General features: G+C 33.4%; 2 protein-coding genes across 4 annotated transcripts; one reads left to right on the forward strand and one right to left on the reverse strand.

Moving 5' to 3' along the window:
• The first annotated feature begins 1,088 nt into the window (after nucleotides 1-1,088).
• On the forward strand, nucleotides 1,089-6,692 carry LOC123915513 (protein phosphatase 2C 56-like). The gene is made up of 4 exons (XM_045966667.1): nucleotides 1,089-1,813; nucleotides 4,495-4,782; nucleotides 5,228-5,333; nucleotides 6,076-6,692. Exons 1-4 carry the CDS (start codon nucleotides 1,193-1,195, stop codon nucleotides 6,396-6,398), a joined length of 1,338 nt encoding a protein of 445 aa, XP_045822623.1. The 5' UTR covers nucleotides 1,089-1,192; the 3' UTR covers nucleotides 6,399-6,692.
• Nucleotides 6,693-8,023: 1,331 nt separating this feature from the next.
• On the reverse strand, nucleotides 8,024-13,132 carry LOC123915512 (uncharacterized protein C3F10.06c). 3 transcript variants are annotated; one of them, XM_045966666.1, is made up of 7 exons: nucleotides 12,749-13,132; nucleotides 12,489-12,656; nucleotides 11,342-12,020; nucleotides 10,911-11,011; nucleotides 10,724-10,832; nucleotides 10,302-10,361; nucleotides 8,024-8,344 (listed from the first exon to the last, which is right to left on the reverse strand). In XM_045966666.1, the coding sequence occupies exons 1-7, from the start codon at nucleotides 12,812-12,814 to the stop codon at nucleotides 8,151-8,153; spliced, it is 1,377 nt and encodes a 458-aa protein (XP_045822622.1). In that variant the 5' UTR covers nucleotides 12,815-13,132; the 3' UTR covers nucleotides 8,024-8,150. The 3 variants fall into 3 exon arrangements, with proteins under 3 accessions (XP_045822622.1, XP_045822620.1, XP_045822621.1); XM_045966664.1 differs by having other exon boundaries at nucleotides 12,489-12,661; nucleotides 12,749-13,130; XM_045966665.1 differs by having other exon boundaries at nucleotides 10,724-11,011; nucleotides 12,749-13,127.
• Between the last annotated feature and the right edge of the window lie 1,179 nt (nucleotides 13,133-14,311).

The following is a 14,311-nucleotide window of genomic DNA, read 5'->3' on the forward strand; positions in this document are numbered from 1 at the left end:
CAATCACAAGCAAACAGGAGATATTTATTTAAAGATTTTATTAACAGGTGCTCCAAATAAGTATAATTTCATTTAAGTGAATTGTTATTTATTTAAAAAATTATATATTATTTTAAGTATTTTTTTTACAATAATATTATTTTAATTATTAACATTTCACATATTATTTTTTTAATAAGAATTTACTATTTGAATTTGTTTTAGATTAGTGGAATGTCTCAAGTTCGAACTCCGACCTCTCCATATAAAATGTGATGTCATGTCCCTGACAATTGAGGTAAGCTTACAATGTACTATTTGAAATTATTTAAGAGTACCTTGTAAACACTCGTTAGCATTTCTCTTATTCAACACACATACGTACAATTTTTCAAAAATAAATTTATTTAATTGGTAAGAGTTTTATGTCTTTTAAGTAAATAGTTAGGTTTCAATCTCTAACTCATGCGTACAGAAAAAAATGGTTGTGAAGAGAAACTTAACTTATGTAGCACAAACATGAGCAACGAATTTTCTCGGCGTCGAGTTCTGTCCACTTAGGGTCCGTTTGATCTGCAAAATATAAATACTGGACAGAACAGTACAGGACAATACAAGATAGAACAACACAAGACAAACGTTTAAGGTATTGAACAAACTTTGTGTTGTACGATGTTTGGTGGACAAAAGGTTATTTTGATATTTTAGACAACTTGTGCTGAGGACAAAAAGTTGTCCCACGGTTCTGTGGGGGACAAGAATTTCAAGTTTTGTCCTGTCCCTTGGCCCCTAGTTTGTCCAGTACCAGGAACAATTTTAAAATCAAACACAATACAGTAGGATTTGTCCTGTCCAGTCCCTTATTTTTTAGCAGATCAAACGCACCCTTAAAGTCCTGCATTGCTACTCAACAACCATAAAAGTCAACACTTTTATAACGGCCAACATTAAAATAATTTATCGTCGATTATGATTCTTTAACCGTTATTCTAACATTCATTAATCCACAATGTACTAGCATTTCACTGCGACCACGATCAATCTATTCAGGTAAATATATCATTCTCTTTATTAGATCTCTCGCGACTAGATGAAATGCAAAACCAATCAAAGGGGGTACAGGCGGAGTCGTAGCATAAGGCAGGTGAGCACGACTACAAACAGTTGGTGCCTCATTTCTATTTCCTCCTCAAACAATTACAAATCACAATGGATGCGTGTGCCATCAAATAAACTTACAACAAATTTCCTAACACGTGTCACTTTCTTACATGTCCTTTCTTCTTCTTTTATCGTCTCCTCTCTCTCTCACTTTCACTCAACTGCTAGCTGCGTTATGGAACCTTTGGACGATTCAGATGCGCAACTCGAACGAGTTGACTCTGATCAGTTAACGTCCACAAGCTCTGGTTCAGGCATTTCCTCCGTATTCAGCACTGAAGATTTCCGTAACTTCAACAGTTCCGGCGACATTTCCTCTATCAGTAGCGGTTCAGGTGAGATTTCAACATTCACGGTTAACCGTCTGATTCTTGCACCTCCGTTGATTTCTGTGTCCAGTGAAGGTGATAACGTCACTGTCGCTCCGGAAGAAGTTGTTATGATGGCGGTGAGGGAGAAGTGCGTGGGAAGGAATAACAAGGGAGTGAGTTGGGGACATACTTCGGTGATTGGAAGGCGGAAAGAGATGGAGGACGCTATCGCCGTTATTCCGGGATTTATGTCTCGCACTTGCGATCACGTTGGCGGTTGCACAGCTCCCGGTTCTAGATCCTCCGGTGAGATCACTCCTGTTCATTTCTTCGGCGTTTACGACGGCCACGGTGGCTCTCAGGTATATATTTAATATTTATTTAATTATTATTATTTCGAAAATAAAATAAAATCGGTTTCTATTTTATTTATTTTGTGGCGTTTTGAAATGAATGCATGATATATAGTAACTGCATACATACTACTGTATATTTATTTACTTTATTTATAATTTTTATTTTGTTTTCTGTTTATGGAGTATATGTTGTGGTCAATTAATTAATTTCAATATTAGGAATTTTATGTTAAGTTTAGAAGCTGAAAATTTCATTTGATAATTGTGGTTCTAGTAAACTTAAAGGGGAATGTAGTTGGTGAATGTGTTTCTGAGGAAGGACACGTGTTATAGGTAGAGTGGTCCACAAAAAGAGAGATAAATAATGGCGCGTTACGTTCTGTGGTGACACGTTTGTATACTACTACTGGTGTGGGCCTTTTCTCTTCTCTCTTTTAGGACAGATACTATTACTAGTATGAATTATACGAATTTGGAATAGCAATAGGGATTGCTTAGAGTCACCTATATCTCAACTTTTTCCATCACAGACCAATCACAACTGGTATTCATCTTTTACTTTATTTTTATTTTTTTGTCAATTAGTTTAGTGGTTAAAATTTTATCGTAAATATATCGAGTGTTCCGGGTTGTATAATACTACTACTACTACTATTTTTGTCAAAAAAATACTGAGTAAACTGTCAAATATCACCTGGAATTTTAAAATTCATCAAATACCCCTATAAAATTTGGAAATAGGCAAATACCCCTGAAATTATAAAAAGTCAATCAAATTGCCCACTGACTTTTTACCAGTCAGAGTCCACGTCAGGGCAATTTGATTGACTTTTTATAATTTCAGGGGGTATTTGCCTATTTTCAAATTTCAGGAAAATATTTGACAAATTTTAAAATTTTAGGGGGTATTTGACAATTTAGTCAAAAAATACTACTACTACTAGCCTTTTCTTTTCTCTCTTTTAGGGCAGATACTATTACTAGTGCGAATTATAGGAGTATGAATTCGGAATAGCAATAGAGATTGCTTACAGGGACCTAGATCTCAACTTTGTTTCCTTACAGACCAATCACAATTGGTATTCATCTTTATTTTATTTTTATTTTTTGGTTATTTAATGGTTAGAATTTCATCATGAATAAGTTTAATTTTTGAAGTTAAAATTTCAATTATTCATATATAATGTGATGTCCCTGCTGAGTCACAAAACAACTTTTGCTTTATATTCAAAAGGAATGTTAAGTGTTAGAGAAGTTGACATATGATCTTTGAAAATGAGCATAATTATTTTGTGCTAGTGATTATGAATATAATGTCTTTATTGGGGGAGAATGAGCTTTGGAGGAAAAGGTTGAGCTACGTGGGTTGGAATGGAAGGATGAGCTTCTTTTTTCTTTTAGAAAGAAAGGGTATGCTGTTCATTTCATGACATGTGTGGGTAAATGGGACCTATGCTTCATTATGTCCTTTGCAACACTTTTGTCATAGCATATTATTATACAGGGTTGAGGATGATTGTTGAGGTGAGTCTGCCCTTTCTGGGAAAAGTTTATTCAATTTCAACGGCTTAAATATTTTTTTTATTGAAGGAGGTTTAAATACAATTTTCATCACTCAATATTATACTACCTATTTTCATTTTTATTACTCCAAAAGTTCGTTTTTGAAAGCATCATCAATCCCCATCACCGCCAATGGGTCAAGTTCTCATACAGCCACATAAATATGAGAATTGAGAAGATGCTGCCACCTCATATTTTTTTATGAAAATTATTGTCTTACTCTTAATACGTGTGCATTAATTTTAAATATCAAAAGCTATGAAATGAGATTACTTTCTGAAATTGTCCAAGAATCTATCTCATAATGTTTCCATTCCACAGGATACCGTAAACCAAATTAATCCAAAATAAACTTGTAAACTGGTTCAAAAAATTGAAAATCATAGGTGAATGCCGAATATTACTGCTGGACACCCTTTTATGAAAATCACTTAGATCAAATCAAATTTCAGATAATTTTTTTAAAACCAAATCAAACTGCAGACATAAATTTTAGGTTGTCTAATATGGGCAAGTGTGACAAGTCATTTATCACGTATAAGTTTATTTTCACCATTGAATCAATATATTACATCACATTTTATTTAATATAATAGTGAGATGCATCGAGAAAGACTTGATTCACTTAACCTAAATTTTAATACATTGGTTAAACTCATGGTAGATTATAATGTTACACATCCATTTTTTTTGTTTTCCACCCACACATGATATTGAACTGAGGTCCTTTCTATTTCTTAAAATAAATGGACATTTCTGTTTACTTTTGAAGTAATTGACACTTCCATTTTTTTTTTTAATGGAGTTGATAACACATGTTGTTTACATGTTAAATTGAGTATTTATTTGTCACTTCAGGACATTCCAAAAAAGGAGTATTTTCTTGAGATAACTATTTATTTCAGAATTATGATAGATCAAAGACGGGAGAAGAAGGAAACTGAACTCTGAAAGACAGTACATATTAATTATAAGCTTATCTTTTACATATATATGAAGAAGTATATTAAGCTTTGATTCTAGTCGAATGTATTTCTTCAACGTGGCCTTTATAGCATAGAATGTCAGAATGCATCATACTGGCGTGTACCGTTCTTCTAACATTTGTGGTAATTTAATCCAAGGTTGCTAAATTTTGTGCCAAGCGAATGCACAGTGTTATAGCAGAGGAGTGGGAGCGAGAAATAGCATATGGCGCTGAATGGCAGAGAAAGTGGGAAGCTGTATTTGCTAATGGCTTTGAGAGGACTGACAAGGAAATCGAATCAGATGAAGTTGCACCAGAAATGGTTGGATCTACTGCCTCTGTGGTTGTTCTATCTGGTTGCCAAATTATTACATCAAACTGTGGCGACTCAAGGGCCATTCTTTGCCGCAGGACTGAAACAGTCCCATTGACTGTGGATCAAAAGGTCTTGTCATAACCCCATTTGTCTTTGTTGTTTTATGCATTCTTTAGTTTTCATGTTCTCAATTGTGGTTATCTATTGTGAATATTGATTTTGCAATAAAAGTTAATTAAAATATGGACAAATGTGATCGATGCAACCAATATTGCGACTGAGTGAGATGCAGTTGTGGAGATATCTAAAACCTTCATATTGGGTTGTGGACTACGATTTAAAATTCGCATATTGAGTCTATTCTAAACAATACTAATATGAAAAGATAAAAACATTTCACATATACTGCTTTCGGAGTTCCGAGATACTTGTAACTCATGAATATGATAAGGGATGACCAAAAAAGAAAAAAGAAATAATGAAGAGGTGATTTCCATTATGCAACAAACATTATATCTTTCACATTACTAAAAATGCAGTTGATTTTAAGATGCCATTGTCCTTGCTTCTACAGCCTGATAGAGAGGATGAACTCTTGAGAATTGAAGGAGAAGGAGGAAAAGTCATAAACTGGAATGGAGCTAGGGTGTTTGGTGTTCTTGCAATGTCCAGGGCCATAGGTACCTTGATTTTATATATTCAGTCTTTGGTTAAGAATTTACGAAATGTTTTTGAGCTAATATTATAGTCCAAATAGTCTGCTGCACAAAGTCAAACGTCTTAATCTTTAAATAAGTTGAGGGCTTTCTCAAAAGGGTGTTGATCCTGGACACCCTGTGATTATGATAGCTACCTACACTCTGTTATATATTATATTATTATCATAATTTCAAAAGTAAGTGTGTCAAAAAAAAAAGTAAGTTTATCTTTAACAACAATTATTTTTCGTAAAATTTGAGATGTTGAGTAAGAAGCTGATTAGCAATATACCACAGACTTCATTATCATAGATTAAATTCTTAATGTTTTTATCTTTGTAGTTTGTCAATATTTTTTAAAGCTTCCTCCTATTTACTATGGGCTTTAAGTGGATTTGTATGTGTGTTAATTTTGAAACATATGATAGTATCAGGGAAATTGATCCATAATGACTGAGAAAATATACGTCTTGACATCTTGTAGGTTCCTCAATATCTTATAACTTTGATTCTAAAGTTGTGTGCGCAAGGTTGCGATACATGTTATCTTTTTTCAGTGATTCTTATATCTTTACTTGTCCCACAAACTATTTTGATCCCATAAAACATCACTAGCTTCTAGCAGCTAAAATCTTAGATAAATCTTAGATGGCAAGAGGCTTGCCTGCAAAGGAGGTTTATAACTAGTTTTGTATTTAACTGCCTAATAATGGTGATATTTCAGGTGATCGATACTTGAGACCATGGATTATCCCGGTTCCAGAGATTACTTTTACAACAAGAACTGATGAGGATGAGTGTTTAATTTTGGCAAGTGATGGACTTTGGGACGTAATGACGAATGAGGAGGTAGGAGAAGTGGCGCGCCACATTCTAAGAAGGCGCCGCAGATCTTTGTCAATGGAGGAAATATCTCCAACACAAATTGTTGCTGATAGCCTCACTGAAATTGCCTGTGGTAGAAATAGTAAAGATAACATTTCAATCATAGTTGTTGATTTGAAAACAAAGAGAAAACGTCTGCAAAGGCCTCCTTCAATTTCCTAAGAATACAATCGATTCTCTTCAATAATTTTCAACCCTTAGAAGGCAATGAAAGTTCCTAGAGTTGATCTACATATAAGCAGACCAAATCCTTTGTCATGATGGTTCTCGGTTATCACTTCAACAAATTGTGTTTCCGCCTAACCTGCTGTACAGAGCTGACATGGCTAAAAAATCTGCTTCACAACAAGTTTCAACTAGCTAGACCTTGTTTGTTACGGTGAAATTGTTGATCAATACTTCGTTTGTTGAAACTTTTAAAACTATTACTAATGGAATGAAATATAATGTTCTCAATTTTCTTCTTTCTAATTTGGAGGTGGTATAGGATAAAACAATTTTAAAGAAGTTATAACTATTTTCTCCACTTAATGCTTACATTCACTTCAAAGTTCAAACTTGAAAAAGAAAAAAAAAAAACCATTATTTGATCAGAGATTCGTCTTTCCCTTAATAAGTCATCAAATTTGGTGTTTTTTGATCCCCAGTTGCTATGGGGAACAAAGGAGGAAATACAATCGATTCCTCTATTTAAGTGGTTCTCACTTCTCCTTATTCCTGTTCCTAACTCGGTGTTAAAGTAAGGATTAGATTTTGAGCACTATTCTATAGGTTAAACTTTGAATGAATCTGGTATTAAGGATTATTTGATATTATTCACACTTTACGGGTCTGTTTGGTTCGAGGTAAATGGAGGGGAGGGGAGGTGAGGTAATATTATTAACTAAATGTGTTTGGTTCAATTTTTAGGAGGGGAGGGGAGGGAAGAGGAGGTGAGTAAAATCCCCTCCTAAACTCAATTTTTGCTTCCCCCCAAATTGGAGGGATTTGGAGGGGAGGGGAGGTGAAGAGAGATGCATTATTACAATTTTAATTACATTGACATAATTATCCTCATATTTATTTTAAAATACCAAAATTATCCTTACATCCATTTTTTTAATATTGCTGACTTGATTTTTTTTTCAAAGCTTTTTGTTACTTTTTTTTTTTTACATTGAATATTGTCCATATAATGTATAGTTTTTGTTATCCAGATTTTTTTTTTTTTGAAGGAATCCAGATTTTTCTTTTCTTCGTTGGTATACACACGTCTATATATTTCCTTAAAACTTTTAATAAACATTTCCGTAAAATCTTGTTGCTGATTAAACAATTTTTACATACAATATTTTTTGGCTTTTTCTTTCATTCTATTTAACGTTAATACTTAATAGTACCTTTTTTTTTAAACTTTATTTTGTTATATTACAAAATTATGTTAAATTTCTGTATAGAGATTAATTTTTTAAATTATTTATTAGGTTAGATCAATCATCAAGATTAAAAAATTATTATTAACAAATGATTTTATTTGTCGAGTTTTCGAGTATATTGAGTTTTTTATATTTAATTATTTGTATAGTGGATAATTTTAATATTATAAGATTTTTGTAAGATTATAAGGATAAAAAAGTAATTTAGTTTTATTATCCCTCTCCTCCCCTCGTGAACCAAACATGTTTATAATTAAAATCCCTCACCTCCCCTCCTTTCACCTCTTTTGAACCAAACATATAAATAATTAAAAGATCTCCCCTCCCCTCCCCTTCTCTCCCCTCCCCTTGCTTCGATTGAACCAAACAGACGTCTAATGATCTTTCTCAGAAAAAACCCATTATGAGGCACAGTTGCTGTTATTTGTCAGAAAATTCGCATACAAAAATCAAGGGTAATAACGAACAATAAGAGTGACAAATTCACATGTTCTAGCAATCATTCATCACTTCCATCGTCCTCCTGAAGTTGAAGATTGCATTTTCCACCAATAAGAAAGTTAAAAACTTGCCTCAAATTTCCTCTAGATGGTCGAGCATTTGTCGCAAACTTACAGACAAATACAAGTCGTCGCCTCATATCCCATTTAGTGACATTTGTTGTATTGAAGGAGTTCCCATCATCAAAAGTACCTATAAATAACCAATGATATATATTAATAAGAACTCAAGGATCCGTCGATAGCTTAACGGATCTTAATCTTTGCTAATGCACTGTACATTAAAGATTTATTCTAATTCTAATGCACTGTACTTTATGAATTGTTTGTACATTATCAAAATTATGGCTTGGAATCAGTAACATCATCACTAAACTTTTCTTCCCCTTCACAAAATATTATTAGTTAATATTCCTCCATAGTAATGTACCAATTCCTCTAACCTAAAAAAACAAAAGCAAAGAAACAAAAATAAAAAGATTTATTCTAATTCTTATTCTCAATATGGAAAAACCTTAAACCAATGAGTCAGCTACCACAACGGTGTTAGCTTATGAAATACCAACAATTCAACACATTGATATCCGATACGACATTGACACATAAATTCAATTATTTTCTCAAATAAGTACTGATATCAAATGTGTAGTGTCGGATGTTTGTGTGTATGTGTTGTCGGTGTTTTATGGTGACTGCAATACTTATTGTATTCCTGGAAAACCCATCTATCCAATCATCTAAACCTTCAAAGAAATTATCGGTTTCAACCATATCATAGAACTCAAATTCATTTTCCACAACAGCCACCTCGTCAAATCCTCTTTGCTCTCTGATATTAGCAATTTTCTCTTCAGCTCCTGAGGTACACGAAGAAACTTGTTTTGCAAAGGGTTGAGAAGAATCTTCAGCAATGACAGTTTGTGGTGACAATGGCTTCTGCCAACCAGCTCAAGTAATTCTATGAGTTGGGGCAGGGTGACTATGTTCACCAATGTATGTTACTATGAACATTGTTAGGTCTGATTTGTTCCTCTCAACTAGTTTTCTAGCTAAACACCCTTTTGAACCGCTACATCTAGAATATCCCCTTGGATATGGTGATCTTTTGATGGGTTTTTGACCATATTTCCTCCATGACTATATATTTGATCATGGGAGATTCCTAGTGACGAGAGATATGGTCATAGAGAAAATATGGAGAAAAACCCATCAAAGGATCACCATATCCAAGGGAATATTATAGATGTAGCGGTTTAAAGAGGTGTTTAGCTAGAAAACAAGTTGAGAGGAACAAATCAAACTCAGCAATGTTCATAGTAACATACATTGGTGAACATAATCACCCTACTTCAACTCATAGAAATTCTTGTGCTGGTTGGCAGAAGCCATTGTCACCACAAACTGTCATTGCTGAAAATTCTTCTCAACCCTTTGCAAAACAAGTTTCTTCGTCTACCTCAGGAGCTGAAGAGGAAATTGCTACACCCTTTAGTGCCATATCAAAGAGCAAAGAGGATTTGGAAGATTTGATGAGGAGGCTGTTGTGGAAAATGAATTTAAGTTATCTGATATGGTTGAAACCGATAATTTCTTTGAAGGTTTAAATGAATGGATAGATAGTATTGCACTTCCTGCTTGGGGTGGCTACTGATGCTGTCACCATAAAACACCGACAACACATACACACAGACATCCGACACGAGCCTGACACATTTGATATCAGTACTTATTTGAGAAAAAAAATAATTGAATTTATGTGTCAATGTCGTATCGGATATCAATATGTCTATGAAGTGTTGGTGCTTCATAAGCTAACACTGTCTTTGTGGTAGCTGACTCATTGGTTTTAGATTTTTCCATATTGAGAATGAGAATTAGAATAAATCTTTTTAATTTTATTTTTGTTTCTTTGCTTTTGTTTTTTAGGTTAGAGGAATTGGTACATTATTATGGAGGAATATTAACTAACAATACTTTGTGAAGGGGAAGAAAAGTTTAGTGATAATGTTAATGATTGCAAGCCATAATTTTGATAATGTACAAACAATTCATAAAGATAGATGGATATTGAAATGCATTGATTCCATGTTATAAATGAGATTTATAAGTAATATATTTTGTAACAATATGAAAGCTATATAGATATGTACCTTGTTCATCGAATAATGACATCAAAATTGATAAGCAAACACATACACTAATATCTTCCCCTGGATAACAATGAAAATAATATATTAGGCATGACAGGTCTTTCACAACACAAAATCTTTACATAGGTCCAGCAGATTGATTTAGAAGGATTAAGGACAAGCATAACAAAGACTCAATTAAGTTTTTTTTTTTTAAATATAAGTAAATGTCAACTAAAATTTTCAAGTTTACATTAAATTTTATGCAGTTTATCATTAATGTATTCTTAATTTAAATTAACGGTTGAATTAGCGAAATTCAATGACAAAGTAAACTTTTTAAAATTCTAAATACAACACAAGAAGTGAATTCATGCTATTTGATATTACACAAATCCTAACAGTAGAAAAATAATAATACTGAGAATATTCAGAGGCTATACCATTATTACAGCAAACCAGAAGACGTTTTCCTTGGTTGAGGTTTAACTTTGCGAAGCTCACAGCTTTAGGAAGATTGTTTAATAAGGAAAATCGATCAAACTTCGAACTCTGGCCATGAAAAATTAAAATCAGTGGAAAAATTCTAGTAGTAAAAAACAAGAAGTTTTCATTCCAATTCATACTAACCACCATTGGAAGATGTAGATATGCTTCAGCACTGGGAAGAGAGACAGAGATGGACTCGCGATCACAATTCAATATGCAATCAACATCAACCGCATTTGTAGCTGCACAAAACATGAACACTCAGCCATATAAACATTTCCAAAACATTTTACTATCCAATCATGTTGATTATCACAAGTAGATTGCATAACAAGGCAACAAAATATATTTGTACAGTTAATAGAAACACTACATCTTTTCTTAATTATAAGTCTCATTTGTATATAAGCCATAATGCAAATTACTACTACTACATACATTTATTTTTTTATTATTATTTTTTTTTGGTAGAGAAAGAGGGCCGAAGCCCACTACATACATTTATTATTTTATGTTCAAATATATCATCAATAATACTAATTTGTTCTGAGAAATGAACTATGCCAGCATACCAAATTGAGATGCACCAACTGCCAAATTAGTTGAACCTAACCAAGAAATATCAAAACCTTCAGAAGCCTGTGTATCAACTTCAACATTTGTAATGTCGGAAGACAATGATGGTTCTTCATGTGAAAGTGATTTAACTCTAATTTGTGGAGCATTTTCTCCTTTATAAGCACGGCGTACTCTACTCTTTTCAACTATTTCTGCAACCTTCTGGTTACATAATTCAGGACCTGAGTTTATAAGATCATAAACATTATTCCAAAAGAGTGGTGGAGATAAACCCCTAGACCAACTTTCTTCATCGTCTCCTGCGCCCGGTATGTAATTCCAACTAAACTCAGAGGTTGTCCTGTTGTGTTGGCTTACATTGTTCGATGAAGAAGAAGCAGATACAAGTATGATTGGAGTGAAATCCCAAGAATCTTGGTGAGGTACTTCATTTAACCATATGACAGTTTTTTGAGAAATCCAAAGAGGACGTAACGGTTTCTTCAAGGAAGAAGCAAGAGAAGCAATGTCAGCTCCACTTGCTTTCAATTGTTGAGTCCATTCCTCTAAGTGCTCCTCAATAGAAGCCTTTTCTGTTTGAGGAACCCAAAGAGGAAGGTGCAAAGAGCAATCCCAATCACAAGATCCATCTTCTCTTGCAATCTCACCACATCCATTAGAGACAAAGTCCTCCTGTTTTATGAAGGAAACAACACAATTACAAAAGAGATAATAATATACTCCCTCCGGTCACTATTATAAGCAAATTTAACTTTTTCCGTACATTGTGGTCCATATTCTGAAAGGAGTTGGATTTCATGCAGTAAATGCGTCACACAGTTACAGCTCTCAACCGTCCGATTTAAATCGGCGACTGAGATTGTTTTTCCTGTGTAATTTAATAATGCAATCTAAAACATCCGATTTCAAATCAACACCCGATATTCATTAATGCGTGGAATTTCACTAAAAGTCAACAGCAGGCAATCATGATCACATATTATGAACCAAATACATCACTTTTACAATGTACCAAAAAAGTCAAATTTAACAGAGGAAGTACACAATCAAATCAATTACTCCCTGCAGTTTGTATTATATGGACCAGATAAATCGTTTCTTTGTAAAAAGGAACAGAGAGAGTAATATACTAATTCTTACACTCTTTTGTGGTAATGCAGAAGCAGCAGCATTATCAATATGAAAATCTCTTCTATAATGAGCAATTGCACGATTAAGAACACAGGTCCAAATGGGTATAGTTTTAGACATGCTATCAGGAAAACGCTTTCCTCTTCTAGTAGAATCAACAATCATACAACCACCTTTCTGCGCTACCCAATTGAAGAAAACAATAAAAAATAGGATCTTTGAATGAACTATATATAGAAAGAAAAAAAACAAGAATTAAGAATACGTACCTGCAAGATGTGCAACATGAAGGTTGAGACGAGAAGTAGAGAAAGAGCAGTTGTTGGTGTGACCATCGGTGGATTTGAAGTAACAAGTTGAATGGAAATTGGAAGAGTACCAAAGGCCACAACGAAGATTTGCAAGAAGAGGAAGTTGTGGCCATAATTCAGAGATTTCAGAAACGAAAACAGAGTCTTGGTAGATAGATCTGAGTGCGTTATATAAACTGTTGTCTCTTTTTTTAATGTTTCTAGCTGCTTTGTATATGCTTAGCTTCGAAGAAGAAGAAGATGACCATTCTGCTTCTGATGAAACCTCCATTGAAATCTCTCTCTCTCTCTCTCTGGAAATTAGGATCGGTTGCAAACAATGCGTGTCTTAAGCGCCGCCAGAAAGGGACACACGAGCATGCATTTATATGACCTAGTGGTACAAGATATGGCCACGTCATCATTATTTTGGAAAGTACGGAGTATGTTTTTTTGGGAAAGAAAGAATGTTTCATTCAGTTTAGAACATCATTCACATCAGATTGTAGAAACTAGAAACATAGATCCTCGTCAGTTAAAAAGGTCGGATAGTACTAGGAATATAGATCCTTTCTGTCAGAAAATAACACACTCCTAGATCATCTAAATATTTTTATTTATTTCTTAGTGTATTTGCTGTCTAAAAGTATTAATTAAAAATAGTAAAAATTATGTTTAATAAAAAATTCAATGATGTTCTTTTAATTTACGATGAAGTAGAAGGTCGAACCCAAAATTTTATGCATGTTATCAAAATTCCTATAAATATTGATGTTGCAAATACAAAATAAAGTATACGATTTTGTTTAATAAAAAAATAAAGTATACCATGACACTGCAAAACAGTGTATCATTATACATCTAAAATTATCATAGTATTGAAATTCTTCATAGTTATTAAATTTAAAAGTGCACCAAATTTTATTTTTTCAAAACGACCCCTCAAACCTTCAACCCCGTCTCACAATTAAAAGAAAATCACTCGGAACACATCACAAGCACATAACAACAACGAAAATCAATATTTACACGATCAGACACAGATTGTTTTTAAAGAAAAGATTACCTTGAGCGCAGTGATTCCTACTAGTGAGTAAGTTCTTCAGGTTTTGGCTTATGAGGCGTGGAGGCTGGTTTTTTTTAGGATTAGCGTTCTGTTGTCTTTGTTGTAACTTTTCAGTGTTTTTTTTCTTTATTTTTTTTGTCACCCCTTGGGTTTATAAAGCTTAGAAATGAGGTTTAGTATTAATTCTGATTGTTCTGATTTTGGGAAGAATTCATCTGATTGAAATTTGAGTTATGATTTGAATAAAAGGTTCCCAGTTTGGTTCTGATTTGTTTTTTTCTTAGGCGTCAAGTAAATTGATCCTCTGACTTTTTTCCAGATTTTCTTTTTTTCTTTGCTGTATACACCCTTTCTTTTTATTTTTATTATATTTTTTTTATGGTTATACAAAAAATAAAATACAAGAAAAAATAAATAAAAAATATAAAAAGGTACCAATGGGACTAGAACTCATAACTTTGCACCGTGGGTGCTTG

Source organism: Trifolium pratense, linkage group LG3 (assembly GCF_020283565.1).
Source record: "Trifolium pratense cultivar HEN17-A07 linkage group LG3, ARS_RC_1.1, whole genome shotgun sequence".
NCBI lineage: Eukaryota > Viridiplantae > Streptophyta > Magnoliopsida > Fabales > Fabaceae > Trifolium > Trifolium pratense.

Coding starts and splice junctions, on each gene's coding strand:
- LOC123915513 (XM_045966667.1), top strand. CDS start 1,193: ATGCGTGTGCCATCAAATAAACTTACAACAAATTTCCTAACACGTGTC. Junction 1,814..4,494: donor ACGGCCACGGTGGCTCTCAG/GTATATATTTAA, acceptor ATTTAATCCAAG/GTTGCTAAATTTTGTGCCAA. Junction 4,783..5,227: donor CATTGACTGTGGATCAAAAG/GTCTTGTCATAA, acceptor TTGCTTCTACAG/CCTGATAGAGAGGATGAACT.
- LOC123915512 (XM_045966664.1), bottom strand. CDS start 13,061: ATGGAGGTTTCATCAGAAGCAGAATGGTCATCTTCTTCTTCTTCGAAG. Junction 12,021..12,488: donor CTGCATTACCACAAAAGAGT/GTAAGAATTAGT, acceptor TTCATAAAACAG/GAGGACTTTGTCTCTAATGG. Junction 11,012..11,341: donor AGTTGGTGCATCTCAATTTG/GTATGCTGGCAT, acceptor TGTTTTGTGCAG/CTACAAATGCGGTTGATGTT.